At 36.5% G+C, this 15,439-nt stretch overlaps 1 protein-coding gene across 1 annotated transcript; it reads right to left on the bottom strand.

Moving 5' to 3' along the window:
* Positions 1–1,431: 1,431 nt before the first annotated feature.
* LOC142614661 (RCC1 domain-containing protein RUG3, mitochondrial) lies at positions 1,432–15,175 on the bottom strand. Its single transcript, XM_075787219.1, has 6 exons — positions 14,536–15,175; positions 13,303–13,442; positions 4,573–4,767; positions 3,023–3,151; positions 2,771–2,926; positions 1,432–2,105 (listed from the first exon to the last, which is right to left on the bottom strand). The coding sequence occupies exons 1-6, from the start codon at positions 15,051–15,053 to the stop codon at positions 1,903–1,905; spliced, it is 1,341 nt and encodes a 446-aa protein (XP_075643334.1). The 5' UTR covers positions 15,054–15,175; the 3' UTR covers positions 1,432–1,902.
* Positions 15,176–15,439: the final 264 nt, after the last annotated feature.

Raw genomic sequence — 15,439 nt, 5'->3', positions numbered from 1 at the left:
TAGGAATCTGGTATTTGGCCCTAAAACCTTTCATCCCAGCGGCGGTATCTACTAAGCACTTAAACCTACCCATCTAGGAGAAAAGAAAAGGCAAGTTTTGAGAGGAAAAGTAGTTAAGAAGGGAGCCGAGGACAGAATCCGAGAAGAAAGGAGCAAAGAAAGCAAGAACTTACAAGGTTTGGTTATGCGAGTTTCCAAGAATTTTTGGAGAGAAAAGGCGATGTCTGATACTTTGATGTGATTGAATTCTGAAGAAATGAATGAAGGCGCGGATTTCCAAGCGTTTTGACGTGCGAGAGGCGGCCTCGAAAGTGGATTTGTCCCGTGCAAATTTTCACGGAGCAACCTGGACCGTTAGATGTTCATCTCACCGTTGAATGTGGGGAACAGGGTGTAACTTGCGGCTATAAATGCGCGCATTCCGCGATTCGAAGCGCCAGACAGCATTTTCTAGGGAACGAAAGGACTCCCACACGCGTGGCAATGTATGAAACGCGTGGGAGGTATTTTGGTCGGATCAAAACTCTATTTTTCTCTTCGGATGGGGGGAAAAATAAAGTTTTGAGGGGCTATTATGGGGGGTAAGATTTATAAAATAAACAAATGGGTGGTGAGCTTGATCAGTTGGTGCCAGCTTGTTTTTGTCATTGGGCTCCTAAGCCCATGGGTCAGCCTACACTACAAACATCCAAGAAACCATCCGAGGATGAATGTCTCCTCGGACGGGTTCGGCAAACATCCTGGAATTCGTCAAGAAGATTAAAGGCAGAGTTTTGGAAGAACTATTGGGTAAAAGGGGGATCTAAGTACCCTCTAGAGGCAACGGTGTGATAGAAATATCTGAGAAAAAAGCTGCTACCTCCACATTAAAGACCCCGCACCTACCTTCCTGGCCGCATTAATGGAGAAGTGACCCCTGAACAGTAGAATTGAATTTTCCTATTACTATTTAAAGACTTCAAGAAGGTGGTGGAAGGGGGAGAAAAAAGAAGAAGATTTGGGTGACACGTGGATGTATGAAAGAAGAAGAAGAATATATTTAAGAGGAGAAGGGAGAAGGAAAGGGGAGATCGGTCGGGTAGCAAAAAAGGAAACTAAGAACTGTAATTTTTGGTGTAAAAGAGAAGCAACATACAAATCGTCATCGGTTTACGTCCGAAGAGGTTCCCTTGTCATATTTGTTTATCATTTGTAAAGATTGTGACATTCTAGCCTGCTTATCAAGTGTCCAGTACCCCCAAACCAGATTTCAAATCCACACTCTACAAATCTTATTGTTTAAGGCTCATTGGGCCTAAGCCCAGATTTATTTTTGGGTCCAGGTGCAACTGTGCACTTACAGAAGGTATTACCCTAATTTCATTCCATTCTATTATTGAAGACATTACTCTTTTTTTGCTGAAATTGAAAACATTACCTTGATAATAGTGCTAAACCCCAAAAATTGAAGACATTACCTTTTATTTTTTTGACTTGCCTATGAAAGTTGAAGTTAACAAAAACATCCAATTCCGGGTAACCTTGAAAAATACCCAAGGAGAAACCCCATAACAAAAACACCGTATGCAAAGATAATGCCACAGAAAATATTCGGCAATAACATTAGATTTCTTATGCTTGCATCTCTTTGTGTCAGTTGCAGCATAATTCTGAGACACACGAGTTTCCATATCCTGTGATGCAGCTCAACATACAATTCGTAGGAGATGCAACCTCTTGCATAACGAAACCAATATCCACCTCAACTCGTCACGGTATTTCTCTCATATGTAAAGCATTCTGAATTATCTCAACATTAGAAATCTACAAATACATTTCCACTCTTGCTTGCGCTCTGTTGCAAAAGGTTCTTTCCATATTTATTGAAACTTCATATTTTGCGAGAACCTCCCAGCCAAGAGACTATTGTTGTAACGAAGCTGACCTCATAACCAAACACATGGCATGTGACGCACCTACAGCAACAGATAGCACATTGGGGGGTCCCAAGCCATCATCCTCTGTTAAAAACTTAACTTCGACAGGAGATGGTTGTACCTCTGGAAGCCCAGGAACTCCTAACTGAGAATCTTTGGCATTCCCCCACATGTACAACTTCCCTTTATCTGTTCAAATAAACAATGACACCACTCTTATTCAAATATGGTACATAAATTAAAATAATACAACAAAAATAACAGATATAAAATAGTTCAATCCCAAGTCAAAACAATGTGCAATGAGAAACTACAATTTTATGCCCAAGGTACTGTGGACTGCTCCAAACTTAACAATTGGGTTTAATTCTTTCAGCATGGGTGTGTCAGCTCCCAAAAAAACTTCTTATTCTACAACTCTTTTTTGCATTGCACATCAAGTGTATTGCATGTCCAAAGATTCAGTTTTCAGACAGTTCTGTTATGTCTGTTTGACGCCAAAATTTTAAGTGGAGAATAAAAGAGGAAATTTGATGGCAAGGAGACCTCCGTAGGAGAGACAAAATGTGTTTCCCTAAGGCCCGGTTTCATTTATTGTGATACATCCTACTTAATTTCCTTGGATTCTTCTACATTTTAGTGAATTTTAGTGATTTGACTCAATTTTTTTTACCCAACTTTTGGGCCTGAGCTTATTCTTATTTCTCCTTTTTCTTTTTTCCTTATATTTTGATGTGTTGTTTTTATATATTCCCTATGTACTTGGGTTGTGCACCTTGTGGCACCTTTTAATAAATTTTACACTCATCAAAAGAAAGTAAAGATGCTATCAAAGAAATCAAGCCTCGCCTTACCAGTTACAGCTGCTGAAGATGAACCTCCACAAGCAATATAGACAACATGCTCATCAGATAAAGCCTCTATCATTACAGGTATTTTTTTATTTAGGATAGAAGAATGACCCAACTGACCATGTCTACCATAGCCCCAAGAAAGTACTTTACCATCATCTGAAATTATACAATATAAATCACTAATAATAAGAAGTAACATATAAAAATATAAACACTTTCCACAAAAATCACGAGATGAAGTAATCACTTTACCAGTTAATGCAAGGGAGTGATATCCACCACTGGCTACCTGAATGACACAAACATCTTCAAGGCTAGGAATTGGTTTGGGTTTCCAACCACCAACCTTATCACCTCTTCCAAGCTCGAAGTTGGAGTTTGCTGTGAGAACAACCAAAAGATGCTACTTATTTGAATAATTTTTACTCGTGAAAGTGAATAAATAATTTCAGGCAGTCTTTTTCATACTCTTGTTCTCTCTCCTATAAAGCAGCCATGGAAGATTAATTTTGTTACTTCGCAAAGCCATCCATCCAAGATTTATTTTATCAGAACAACATGTGGAATCCAATTAAACCAAAAAAGGTAAGGTTCTAAAGGTCAAGTTATAATTAGTCAAAACAGTTTTTTGTTTGATTTTTATTTAATAAATAATTTTCAGTTCTGTATTCAACGGAATAACTGTAATTTCGACAATTCCAGTAAATTAGAGGTATTTTGGTGATTTACTTGAGTCTAGAATTAATTACTAGATTCTAAGTATCTTAGGTTTATTTTCTGTCAGTCCAAGTTATCATTTTAGTTTATTACCTTATCATGCTTTCAGTTTACTAGTCTTCTTAGGAGTATAAATGGAGACAATGCCCCAGGTCAAAATGGGTTCACAATTGCTTTTTTTCAAACTTGTTGATGTTATGAATTCCATGAAAGATGTATGTTTAAAAAAATCTTAAATCCTACTTTCTGTGGCATTAATTCCTAAAAAGGTGGGAGCACTTGAAGTGAAAGATATTTGCAATTAGTCTTGTGGGTAGTGTCTATAAGATTTTGGCAAATGTGCTAGCAAATAGGTTAAAAGGTGTGCTGGGCGAGATTGTGTCTAATACATAGAACCCCTTCATTCAGGGGAGACAAATGTTTGATTTGTCCTTATAGCCAATGAGTAACAGGATAGTGGTTTGTGGTCTTGTAGGTTGGGGATCTTATGTAAACTTGGTGTGGAAAAGGCTTATGACAATGTTAATTGGGCTGCTTGATTCACTTGCTTCAACGGTGTGGTTTTGGGGAAATATGGAAACAATGGATATATTTTTGTATCTTTATAGTCAAATATTTTGTGCTAGTAACTACTAGTACACCCACAGGTTTTTTTCTATAGTAGTTGGAGGTTACATCAAGGGTCCACTTTTCCCTTTAACATTTGTGGTTGGTATGGAAGCATTGGGCAGAACTACATGGTGACAGAATGATATATGTTTAAGAACACAGCTATAGACATGATTTCAATCCTTTGTGGTGCCCCATGTCTGTGATTCAATCTCCACTTTCCCTTTCCCTACTATATACCTATCATAAAAAATATATATATATATATATATATATAAAATTAAAAATTTATAATATAAAAAAAAAAAATTTAAAAAAACACTGCTGCAGGAATTAAGGCTTTTTTTCGTTGAGATCACTACATTTCGATCATTTATTTCACTACTTTTAGAACCCAAAAGAACACACACACATAAACCTAGAAGAATTGTCATAGAGAGAGTAAAAATACACAGAAAAAGAACTTATATTCTCACCTCCCCAATTCCAAAGTTGTCCCTGCTCAGTCAGCGCCATTGTGAAAAAACCCCCACAGAAAACAGCAGTCATGGGTATAGGTAACTCTTTTACTTTGGAAGGAATACTGAGTCCACCTCCTTCATTTGGGCCCCGGTTAGGACCAAGGCCCAATCTACCATCCCCTTCATCTCTACCCCAAGTATAGAGTTCCCCTAAATCCAAAAGAACATTAAATGGATATATTGCAAGTAAATATATAACAATAAAACCTACCAAAACCACTTCTAATTCAAAATTAATTGATGCAGAGCATGTTTTCAAAAAAAGAAAGGGAAAAAAATAACCCTAGCCTTCACCACCTAAGTATGCTAAGTAACCACCATTCAAAAGAGAAAAAATCTCATAAGAAAATTATCATTCCAAAACAGTTCATGGGGCATTTTTTTTATTGGGCTTCTAGGAATACATCAAAAAGGAAAGTATTCTGAGGGTTTCGGGTATGGGTGATCTGATCTTAGGTCAGGTTAACCTTAGTGATGATGGGCCACTGACAAGGGGTTCCACGGTGGCTTATTTGATGCATTCAGGGTGCAGGTTTTCTGAGGATTTTTTTTAAGTGTGAGTGTGTGCGTGCGTGCGTGCGTGCGTGCGTGTGTATATATACTAGTTGCAAACCCGTGCAGTGCACGGAAAAACTTTGCATAGATACATAATGTAATTATGTTTGTCTTGAATTGAAATAAACATAATATTGGCTGTGAAAAATGAAAAAAAGCTTTAAGAGAAGTCCTATTAGGAATTCTCAAGATAAACGATGCAATTAAATACTTATAGACCTTTATACGGGTACATATGCACTTCATAGATGAAATAAAACTAAAAAAGAAATATTAATGTAGCAGCTCATATGAAAACCAACCATAATTAGTATTACTATTGCTAAATGCTCTAATTTTTTTTCCAGTTACTCCTCTTTAATCCAAATTTTATTGAGTTATTTAAAAAGTTTAGAAATGAAGCTTTCAGGATATGTACCAAAACATCATTAAATTGATTGAACAAAACCCAAGACCCCATGGCTGCTTTCACATATTCAGAATGCAAAGGTTAAAGTAGAATAACATCAAAAGAATGAAAATTAGAAAATCTAAGCTAAACTATGGTTTTTCAATCAAATGAATGCGATAGTCATAATTATAAAGAGAGAAAGGTATATATGAATAATGTATATTAATAATAGTGTAGAAATGATCCAATTAATGATTTTATACTGAATATTTATTTATTTTTGTTTAATAGACATAAGTAAAACGTAATTTAATTTAAAATTCTTTATTACTGATTTTTTTAAAAAAATTTACTCTAAGAAAAGAGTGAGGTTATTAGTAATTTTTTTTAGAAATAATTACAACATATTGCTAACCCCACAACTCGAACCATTTTCTTTTAAATGCTAAGAAAAGAGTGAGGTATAAATTAATCCAAACTCGATAGTAGCCTTTAAACTTAACACAGATCTTTTATTCAACTATCAAAAACTTTACCAGTTGAGTTAACTGGAATTTGTAGTAAATAATTAAAGTTATTTTGGTGATAGGTGGGAGTAAAAATAAGTTGGTCCAAAAAAAAAGAGTGGGGTAAAGAGCCAAAAAAGATTGTATAAATAGCAAAAAGTGTTTTGCAAGCAAGAAGTGTTTTTCAAGCAAACAAAGAAAACCACATCAAGTGTCATAATTCACATTTTGGAAACAAAAAGAAACGAATGAAATGTTATTGTCCTTAAAAAACTAATGAAATGGTTAATTAACAAATAAAATAGTAAATACATTGAAGTGGGTGATAGATGGTGACCAGAACACGTGAGACACACATGTGGTAGGAGTTAGAGCTATCTAGCAAATTGTAACGAGTAAAAAGAAACCATGTACTTAGAGAATCTTAAGTAAAAAACTGTAAAAAGGACAAAGAAGAAGAAGAAGAAGAAGAGCCAAACGAAATAGTAAGTCTAGATGCTGAATACTAAGGAGTCAAAGAGAGAGAGAGAGAGAGAGAGCAAGAAATGAGTCTCCTTTCATGGTCAACTCCAAGTCTCTAATGTAAGTTTTTTTTTCTTTTTTTAAATGACGAAGAGGCAAAACTGAAGCCCCTTTTTTTGAGATAATTGTTCAAAAATATTTTGTATTCATCCTAGTTTTTTTGAATGCCCATTTTTTTTTTTTTTTTGTGTGTGTGGGATATACAAATTTTGTCACTATATAGGATGGGAATCTTATCTTAAAAAAAATAATAAATAAATAAATAAAATCATAGGGAGAGTTTGGGGAGCCAAATTTGTATATGTTCTTTTGAAAAGTTTTGTAGATCACTATCAGTCTAAGTAGAAACAGGTAGTGACAGAAAAAAGCCAAAAGAAAAGAAGAAAAAAAAAATTGTCTCTTAATTGTATCCATTGCCGTTGGTTTGGATTTTGTACGGGCATAATTTGACATTTTATTTTATGAGATATTTTATTCTATAATGATCAGAATTCAGAAGGGTAAAAAAGCATGGTAAAATGAGAAGTGAAGACCTTTGAACTTGATTTGGCACTTGGCAAAAAGTACAGGTTCCGAGATTATTCAGCGGATAGAGGAACACTTATTTGGAAAAATTGATTCAAAAGTGTCCACAAGAAATAAATGTTAAGAGTGAAGGGGAGAGAGAGAGAAGAGTATAGATAATGAAAGAGATCAGAAATAACCGTTTGTAAGATATTATGTAACTACTATGACAGAACGTTGTATCTTTAAGTAAGGCAACTGAAAAACCAACTGTATTAAGAATAGCATTGAAACGGTTCACATAAGGCACCTTTTTTGGGTGTTTTAAAATGTAGGGGTGTGGCATAAATTTATGTAGCCACATGGCACAATGAGGAGTGGTCAACAAAAAAAGTCAAATGTTTACACTATTAGTTAATATATGGATGGATTAGGGGGTTGCTGGTTGACTTTGGAAGTTTTTTTCGCTAAGATTCAACCCGAAGAGGAGTGATGGGCTTCAAGGGGGTGGTGATGGGCTTCTCTCTTTGTTTGGAGGCAGCAGTAGCTTTGGTGGTGGCAAAAAATTTGTGTGGCATCAGGATGTGATATGGTTTTCTTCTGATTTCATAGGGTAAGTACTCCACTGTGAGCTAAGTCATCTAGTGGTCTGGATTTTTGTTAACTACCCTGATGGTGGTGGGATGATTGGTGAGGGACTGACAACTGTGGAGAGCGGCAATTCTAGTAGTTTGTTGGAAAATAGGACCAGATACCAAGTTCATGCAAAACATGTTTGCAAAATAAATATGAAAGGAAACATCAAAGAAAACCCTATGTTAAGAGTGCCTCAAATTCCAGCAGATTTTTCCAAAGATTGCACTGATTTTTTTTTGGAAGATTTATCAAAGCCCTTATGTCCTATGCATGAGTACTCTACAGACTTTATCAAAGGTACAAGTTGTCTAGTGAGCAACATAGGAGATGCTGAGTTGAAGATAGATGCAAGTGATCAAGGAAAGCTTGAAGTAATGCAACAAGAATTGAAAGAGATGGAAACTGTTGATGAAGTAGTTGAAATTGAAAAGGCAGCATATCAAAATTACAAGGCAGAAGTGAAGACTACAACACTCGAAGCATCTTATTACCAACTTCATGTTGCCTGCCAAAGCAGTGTTCTATTGCCTACAACATTTCAAGATATTGATTTTGACATTCCTGAAAAGTTTAATGGGTCAATTGTATTGGTGGGTGTATCATTATAATCATTGCTGCCACAAATGAAGAAAAAAAAGAAAATGATGTACTTCAAGAATCCAAGATTCTTTTTACTTCAACACTTCAAAATTCGAGGTCAAGTTTTCTCCAACCAAGGGAGAATGAGGCAGGAGGCAGTGAGAAGGATTTATTATATTTTATTTGATTTTATGTATCAAGGGAAATTCTGTAATTTCTTAATATTTTGGAGTGGGCTGTGACTGTTATTAGTCCATTGGGTTTTATATAAGTTTAGTTATTTAATTTGGGTTCAATATTAAAGCCCAAGGACTCCAAGTCCAAGTTTTATTAGGGTTTTAAGAAATCCGAGTTCTACTAGGATTAGTTTTAGTCTTCTATTTAAAGAGTTGTAGTATTTTCTATTGAGGTGGAGAATAATAATATTTTCAAATTTTTAGAGCTATAAGCTTGTTACGTTTAGTATGATGCAGACTACTCTAGGTGTGATGGTAAGGAATCCTAGAAATGATTCTTAGGAATTTATCTTTATTTACTGTTTACGGATACTATTCACAGCACTGTTCACAGCAACCCAAATCTTAATTCTCACCTTTGTTTTCATTCCTAAAACCCTATTAAACCTTGTTCCCCTTGTCCTATGTCAGTTAGGTATTAAAGCAAGGATTGGCAACATGTTTACACGATCAAGGAGATCGTTTAGGGAAAATTGAGTGATTATGAGCAAGATGAAGATTATTAGAAGGATGCATTTGATTATGGAGCTTTTGCTACAAATGACTTGGAGAAGGATGAGGAGGATACTTCTCTTGTTTCTTTAGTGAGACGTATTTTAGCAGCCTCTAAAGTAGAGGAAGAGGATTGGAGGAGAAATTCAATTTTTCAGATGTTGGTTCATTGTGGAAACCAAGCAAAGAAACTTATTATTGTTGGGGGAAGTTGCATGAATGTTGTGTTATCTTCCACAATTGAACGCTTTAAGCTTCCGGTTGAACCTCATCCTCAACCATACTAAGTGGCTTGGATAGATAGCACCTCTATTCTGGTAACTTAGAGATGCCTTGTTTCTTTTTCTTGTGGTATTTATAGTGATTCTATCATTTGTGATATAATTCCTATGCAAGTTACCCATATCCTTCTTAGTCAACCTTGGCTCTTTGATCAAAATGTCAAACATAATGGGAAAGAAAACACCTACGCTCTAATGGTTGGTGAGATGGAGGTTGTCTTGAAACCTATGACCTTAGCTGAGATGGATAAATTTAAAGTATCAAAGACAAAAGTTATTGAAGGAAAAGATCTAGAAGCTAAAAATTCTGGTGTAGCAACAGTAGCTACCAAAATAAAACCTGGCTCTAATACCAAACTGATGTAGGACAAGGAGGAACAAGGTTTAATGGGTTTTAGGAATGAAAACAAAGGTGAAAATCAAGATTTTGGTTACTGTGAACCTATGACCTTAGCCAAGATGGATAAATTTAAAATGTCAAAGCCAAAAGTTATTGAAGGAAAAGATCTAGAAGCTAAAAATTCTGGTGTAGCAATAGTAGCAACCAAAATAAAACCTGGCTCTAATACCAAACTGACGTAGGACAAGGAGGAACAAGGTTTAATAGGGTTTTAGGAATGAAAACAAAGGTGAAATCAAGATTTTGGTTGCTGTGAACAGTACTTTGAATACTAACCGCAAACAGTAAATAAATATAAATTCCTAAGAATCACTCCTAGGATTCCTTGGCGTCACACCTAATAGAAGTCTGCATCACACAAGCCATAACAAGTTTATAGCTCTAAAAATCTGAAAATATTATTAATCTCCGCCTCAATAGAAAACACTACAACTCTTTCAATAGAAGAATAAAACTAAGGTCGTTTGTCCCCTTTGTTATTTGTGTTGGTTATGGAAGCCGTTGGTAGAATGTTGGATAAGGCTATCCATGAAGGTCGTTTGTCAGGCTTTAGTGTAGGTGTTTCTGCCAGAAGACCCTTGATGGTTTCCCATCTCCTTTTCGCTGATGACACTCTAATTTTTTGTGATGCTGATATTGATCATATGCTGATTCTCCGTATGGTGCTTATTTGGTTTGAGGCTGTGTCAGGTCTGAAGGTAAATTTGGGTAAGTCTGAGCTGGTGGCCATGGGGACAGTTCATGACATAGATCTTTTGGTGGCTGTCTTAGGCTGCAAGCAAGGGTCCCTCCCAATGAAATACTTGGATCTTCCTTTGGGGGCAAAATTTAAGGACAACTCAATATGGAATTCTATTCTTGAGAGGATGGAAAGAAAATTAGCAGGTTGGAAAAAATTATATTTATCCAAGGGAGGTAGAGTCACTTTAATTAAAAGCACTCTCTCTAATCTTCCTAAATATTTTCTTTCCTTATTCCCTATTCCTACTTCTGTGGCCAATCGTATTGCTAGACTTCAGCGGGACTTTCTATGGGGTGGTCTAGGAGACGAGCCCAAGTTTCACCTGGTTGATTGGTCTACGGTGTGTACTCCGCTTTCTTCAAGTGGGTTGGGGATTAGGAACTTGAGATCTTTCAATGCTACTTTATTAGGGAAGTGGTTATGGAGATTTGGGCAAGAAAGGGATGTTCTTTGGCGTCAAGTGATAGAGGCGAAGTATGGTTGTGATTGGGGTGGTTGGTGTTCTAGTTCTTGCACTGGTCCATATGGTGTCAATTTGTGGAAAAATATTAGACGGGGGTGGCACTATTTATCTCGTTTTATTATGTTTGAAATTGGAGATGGATCAAAAGTGCAGTTTTGGCTTGATCGTTGGTGTGAAACTTCTTCTCTCGCAAACCGCTATCCAGAATTATATAGGATTTGCCGTAGCAAAGAGGCAAGTGTGGCGGATCTAATGAAGCACACCAATGGAATCCTCCATTGGGAGTTACAGTTTTGTAGAGAGGTGCATAATCGTTAATTGGAAGCTTTTAGGAGCTTCATCAATACCATTTATAGCACTCCCGTAAAGGGGACTGGGGAGGATAAGAGTTGTTGGCTGCCTTGTAAAAGTAAGGGGTTCACAGTTAGTGCTTACTACTATCTCCTAGTTGGCCATAGTGAGCAGTTTTTCGCTTAGAAAAGCATTTGAAAGCAGAAGATTTCCTCTAGAGTGGCCTTCCTTGTATGGACCATAGCCTTGGAGAAATGTCTGACAATTGACAACTTAAGGAAATGAATAGTTTGCATTTTGGATTGGTGTTACATGTGCAAGTGCAATAGTGAAAGTGTTGACCATCTTTTCCTCCATTGCCCGGTTGCTTTGGAGTTGTGGGATATGGTTTTCAATTTATTTGGAGTTTGTTGGGTTATGCCTAGGTCTGTTGTTGGGCTTTTGGCTTGCTGGCAAGGTCGTTTTGGTCGCCATCATAATAGGGATATTTGGAAGGCCATTCCTCATTGTTTGAAGTGGTGTATTTGGAATGAGAGAAATAGTAGATGTTTTAAAGACAATGAGAGTTTCATACCTGATCTCAAGCTTCTATTTTTCCGAACATTACTTGAATGGTTCTCTGTGTGGAGAAATCAACCTTTTTCTTCTCTTTTGAATTTACTTGACTTTTGTAATGTTCGTTTTTTATTTGTTCCCCTAGTATACTTCCTATGTACTTGGGTGTAATGTCCCTCTCTTTTTATTATCAATGAATCTTTATTACTTATTAAAAAAAAAAAATAGAATAAAACTAATCCTAGTAGAACTTGGATTTCTAAAACCCTAATAAGACTTAGACTTGGACTCCTTGGGCTTTAATACTAAACCCAAATTAAATAACTAAACTAAAATATAACCCAATGGACTAATAACACAGCCCATTCCAGAAAACATAAAATTACTAAAATACCCCTAACACTTAAAACTAATTAAAAGTCTTAGGACACCTTTTATATGTCTTCAATAAGATACTCAACAGAATTACATCTCATAAATTCAAATACAGTCTCCCAACATGGAAAAATCTGAAATATTCCCTAGATAGGAATATATCCTGGGGGAACCACTAATTCATCCATGTCAGAAGAGAGTATGGTTAATGACTGGTACATCAATTTAATTTTCTGTGTTTGTGATCATGTGAATGGTTGTAAGAGTGTAATAGCATGTGAGTGCGAATGACTTTGCACACAAAGTTTGTGATCCATCTAACAATAAATCAATGTTAGGCAATATATACTTTTTTTTTTTTACAAGTAAAATTTCATTAGAAGAAAGCTAGAAGGGAACCAATCATGTACACAGGAAGTGTATAACAGAATACCAAAATTAAATGCTAAGAGTACATCAATTAATCAAATCAAGCAAAGCAGTAAAAGAAAATATCCCTGAAGCATTAATCCACTCAAACAGAGTCTTGAGGGACAAAAGCTTCAGTCAACCCTCAAAGGTCCAAGCATTCCTCTCCTGCCAAAGGCCCCACATGAGGCAATGGGGAACCATAAAATAATCCAAATCTCATCATTACAACACAAGCTGAACTTGCCTTATAAAAAGAACTACTAAAAGCTCCACAACACCTTTAGGCATAACCCAATACACCCCAATCAATGAAAAAAACCATGTACCAAAGCTCTCTAGCCAATGGAGAAGTAGATGATCAATGAACAATAGTTACCTAATCCCTCTTGCACATGCAGAACCAATCTAGGACAACTATTCTCCGGTTCCAAAGGTTATCTATAGTGAGAATTTTCCCCAAAGCTGTTGTTTATACATAAAAGCTGACTTTTTGTTGGAAACTTGGAAATTTAGACTCTCACAGACTCTTCCAACGGAAGAAGTGATGAGAAGGTGAGCAACACATTCATTGATTCAACATCGATTCTAGAAAGCATCCAAATTATATGGCTATGCTCTCAGCCATAAACTCCCAAATTATTAATTCCCTTAAATATCAAACCAAAACCTCAGATAAAAAACTATTTTAATAAAAACATACAAATCACTAATTAATAATAGACAACCAAAGAATTTTTTTAGCTGACCTGATTCCGTGATAGCAGCAGTATGTGTCCCACTGGTTGCAATATGATGTATTTTCCCACACCAAGAGCCTTCCACCAATCTAGGAAACAGTTCCCTATGATAAACCGAATGTCCAAGTGCACCAAAGCCGCCATAACCCCTGCAAACTTCATGTTTAAATGTAAAATCATCAAGTTATGCAGACCAACAGCAAGTTTAAGTCAAGAAAGCAATCCCAATATAGTCAAAGAGTATTCAAATTACAGTAATGACTACAAGTACAATATTATCATGTCAATCAGTTGCAGTGTTGTCAAACCTATGATGAACACAAACGACAACGGGAATAAAATAGAACATTTAAAGGTCACTGAACCTAATGTTAGTCGTGAAGCTTGTTAATGGTTGTCAATAGTTGGTTATCTGTTGCTGGTTAGTTAAATTTCTGTTATAACGCTGTTATAGCTGTTGGGTTCAGTTAGCTGTTAGAATTCAGTTCCAGATCTTCTTGCATAAATAGCAATGTACGTCAGTCAGTCTAATACATTGAAATCAATCAGTAACTTGGTTCATTGATTTCTCTCATTTGATTTCTCTGCATAACCTCTTCGTTAACAAATTTCTTTCAAAGTTTCTCCAATTTGATACTAAAGATTCACAATAAGCCCTTGTATTAGCCAACCACCTTTCACAATGCCTACTCAACCACAAGTGCAATACGATTCTACATATTTCCATGATGCAGCCTTTCTGTGTTATGCAAGAATTGAATCAGTAAGGTAGACTCATCAAATATCAGGGCAGTTTCAAATCTAATTTCGTAAAATCAAACACATTACTCACAATAACATAGGCAAAGTTTACAAATTGACCAAAATACACTGTTGATCCCTAAACTACTTTAGCACATGAGTGATTTAACCCCTGTAGTTTAAAGTGATCACTTTTAGTCCCTAACAAAGTTAAAGCAATAACATGTCAGTTTTGGCACTAGAATCGTGCTAAATTTTAGAGGCCAACAGCGTATTAACGCCACTTTAAGTTTTCAAATGGTTCTCAAATAGTCTGCAATAACATTACCTAAACATGAAATTGCAATGCCTTATACACTGGCAAATATGTCAATCATTACCACATTACACTCATATAAACAGTATAGTCAAATCAACATCTAACGTAAACCCCACCAATAAAATCAGAACAGAAATGCCAAACAGAAATTCTAAGAAAAGGGTATTTTTATCTGTACACACCAAGTGAAGACCTCTCCAAGGGAGGTGAGAGCAACAGAATGAACCCCACCAAGAGCAACAGACCGAACAGAATCCAAATGGGGGTTCAAAGTGGGCACAAAAAGCGGATTCTCGTGGCCAAACCCGAGGCGGCCACCGTCCCCTTTTCCCCAAATCCAGAGCTTGCCATTAACGAGCAAGGAAGAGTGGAACAGCCCACAAGAAAGACCCACTTCCCCAAATGGATTTGTGGAGGAGACACGGCGGCCCGGTGTTGGAGAGAGAGCGAATGAGGATTGAGAGACGATGAGATTGGCGACTGGAGTTGGGTAAAGGCGGATTTCTTCAATGCCGCCGCCGAGTTGGCCGGAGGCGCCTTTGCCCCACGAGAGGAGCTGAAGGGTTACGGTGTCGGTTTGGTCGTCGTGTTCTGGTTTGTATAAGAGAGGGACTTTGGTGGAAGAGGGTTTAGAGGAGAGGTGGCGAGTGAGGATGAAGGTTCTACTTCTGCTGTGACAGTGACGAAGTACGAGGGACATTATTCTTGCAAATGCAGATGCAAATGCAAGTTAGTGAGCCTCTCACTCACTTCACTTCTCTATTCAGGGTTTTACACCATTCCAAGTTTTTATAAGCAGCTGAGCTTAATTATCATCTCGATTAGGAGTTCAAAGTGGAATGAACCTTTTATAATTTTCTTATTCATTCCTTTTTTCTTTTTTTTTTCTCAAAAAAATAAAAGGTTTTTTTTTTTTAATAAAAAAAAAATTCTCTTTTTTGAATAAGTAAATTGTAAAGACCAGAGTTTGACCATCAACCCACCAATAATGGATGATGGCCCAACAAGCCCAACACAATATATTTGTTAGAGAGTGGACTATATAAGAGAGCGGCTCAGTAAATCAAGTGTAGACTTTTACTGTTA

The sequence above is a fragment of the Castanea sativa genome, chromosome 11, assembly GCF_040712315.1.
Source record: "Castanea sativa cultivar Marrone di Chiusa Pesio chromosome 11, ASM4071231v1".
NCBI classification, from domain to species: Eukaryota; Viridiplantae; Streptophyta; class Magnoliopsida; order Fagales; family Fagaceae; genus Castanea; species Castanea sativa.
This window is presented reverse-complemented; position numbering and strand designations above follow the sequence as displayed.

What these genes read in the sequence shown, in the direction of transcription:
- LOC142614661 (XM_075787219.1), bottom strand. Translation starts at nt 15,053, where the DNA reads ATGTCCCTCGTACTTCGTCACTGTCACAGCAGAAGTAGAACCTTCATC. An exon ending in CTTGGAGAGGTCTTCACTTG is followed by an intron (nt 13,443 to 14,535) that starts GTGTGTACAGAT and finishes TGAAGTTTGCAG; the next exon opens with GGGTTATGGCGGCTTTGGTG. An exon ending in TCACTCCCTTGCATTAACTG is followed by an intron (nt 2,927 to 3,022) that starts GTAAAGTGATTA and finishes GTATAATTTCAG; the next exon opens with ATGATGGTAAAGTACTTTCT.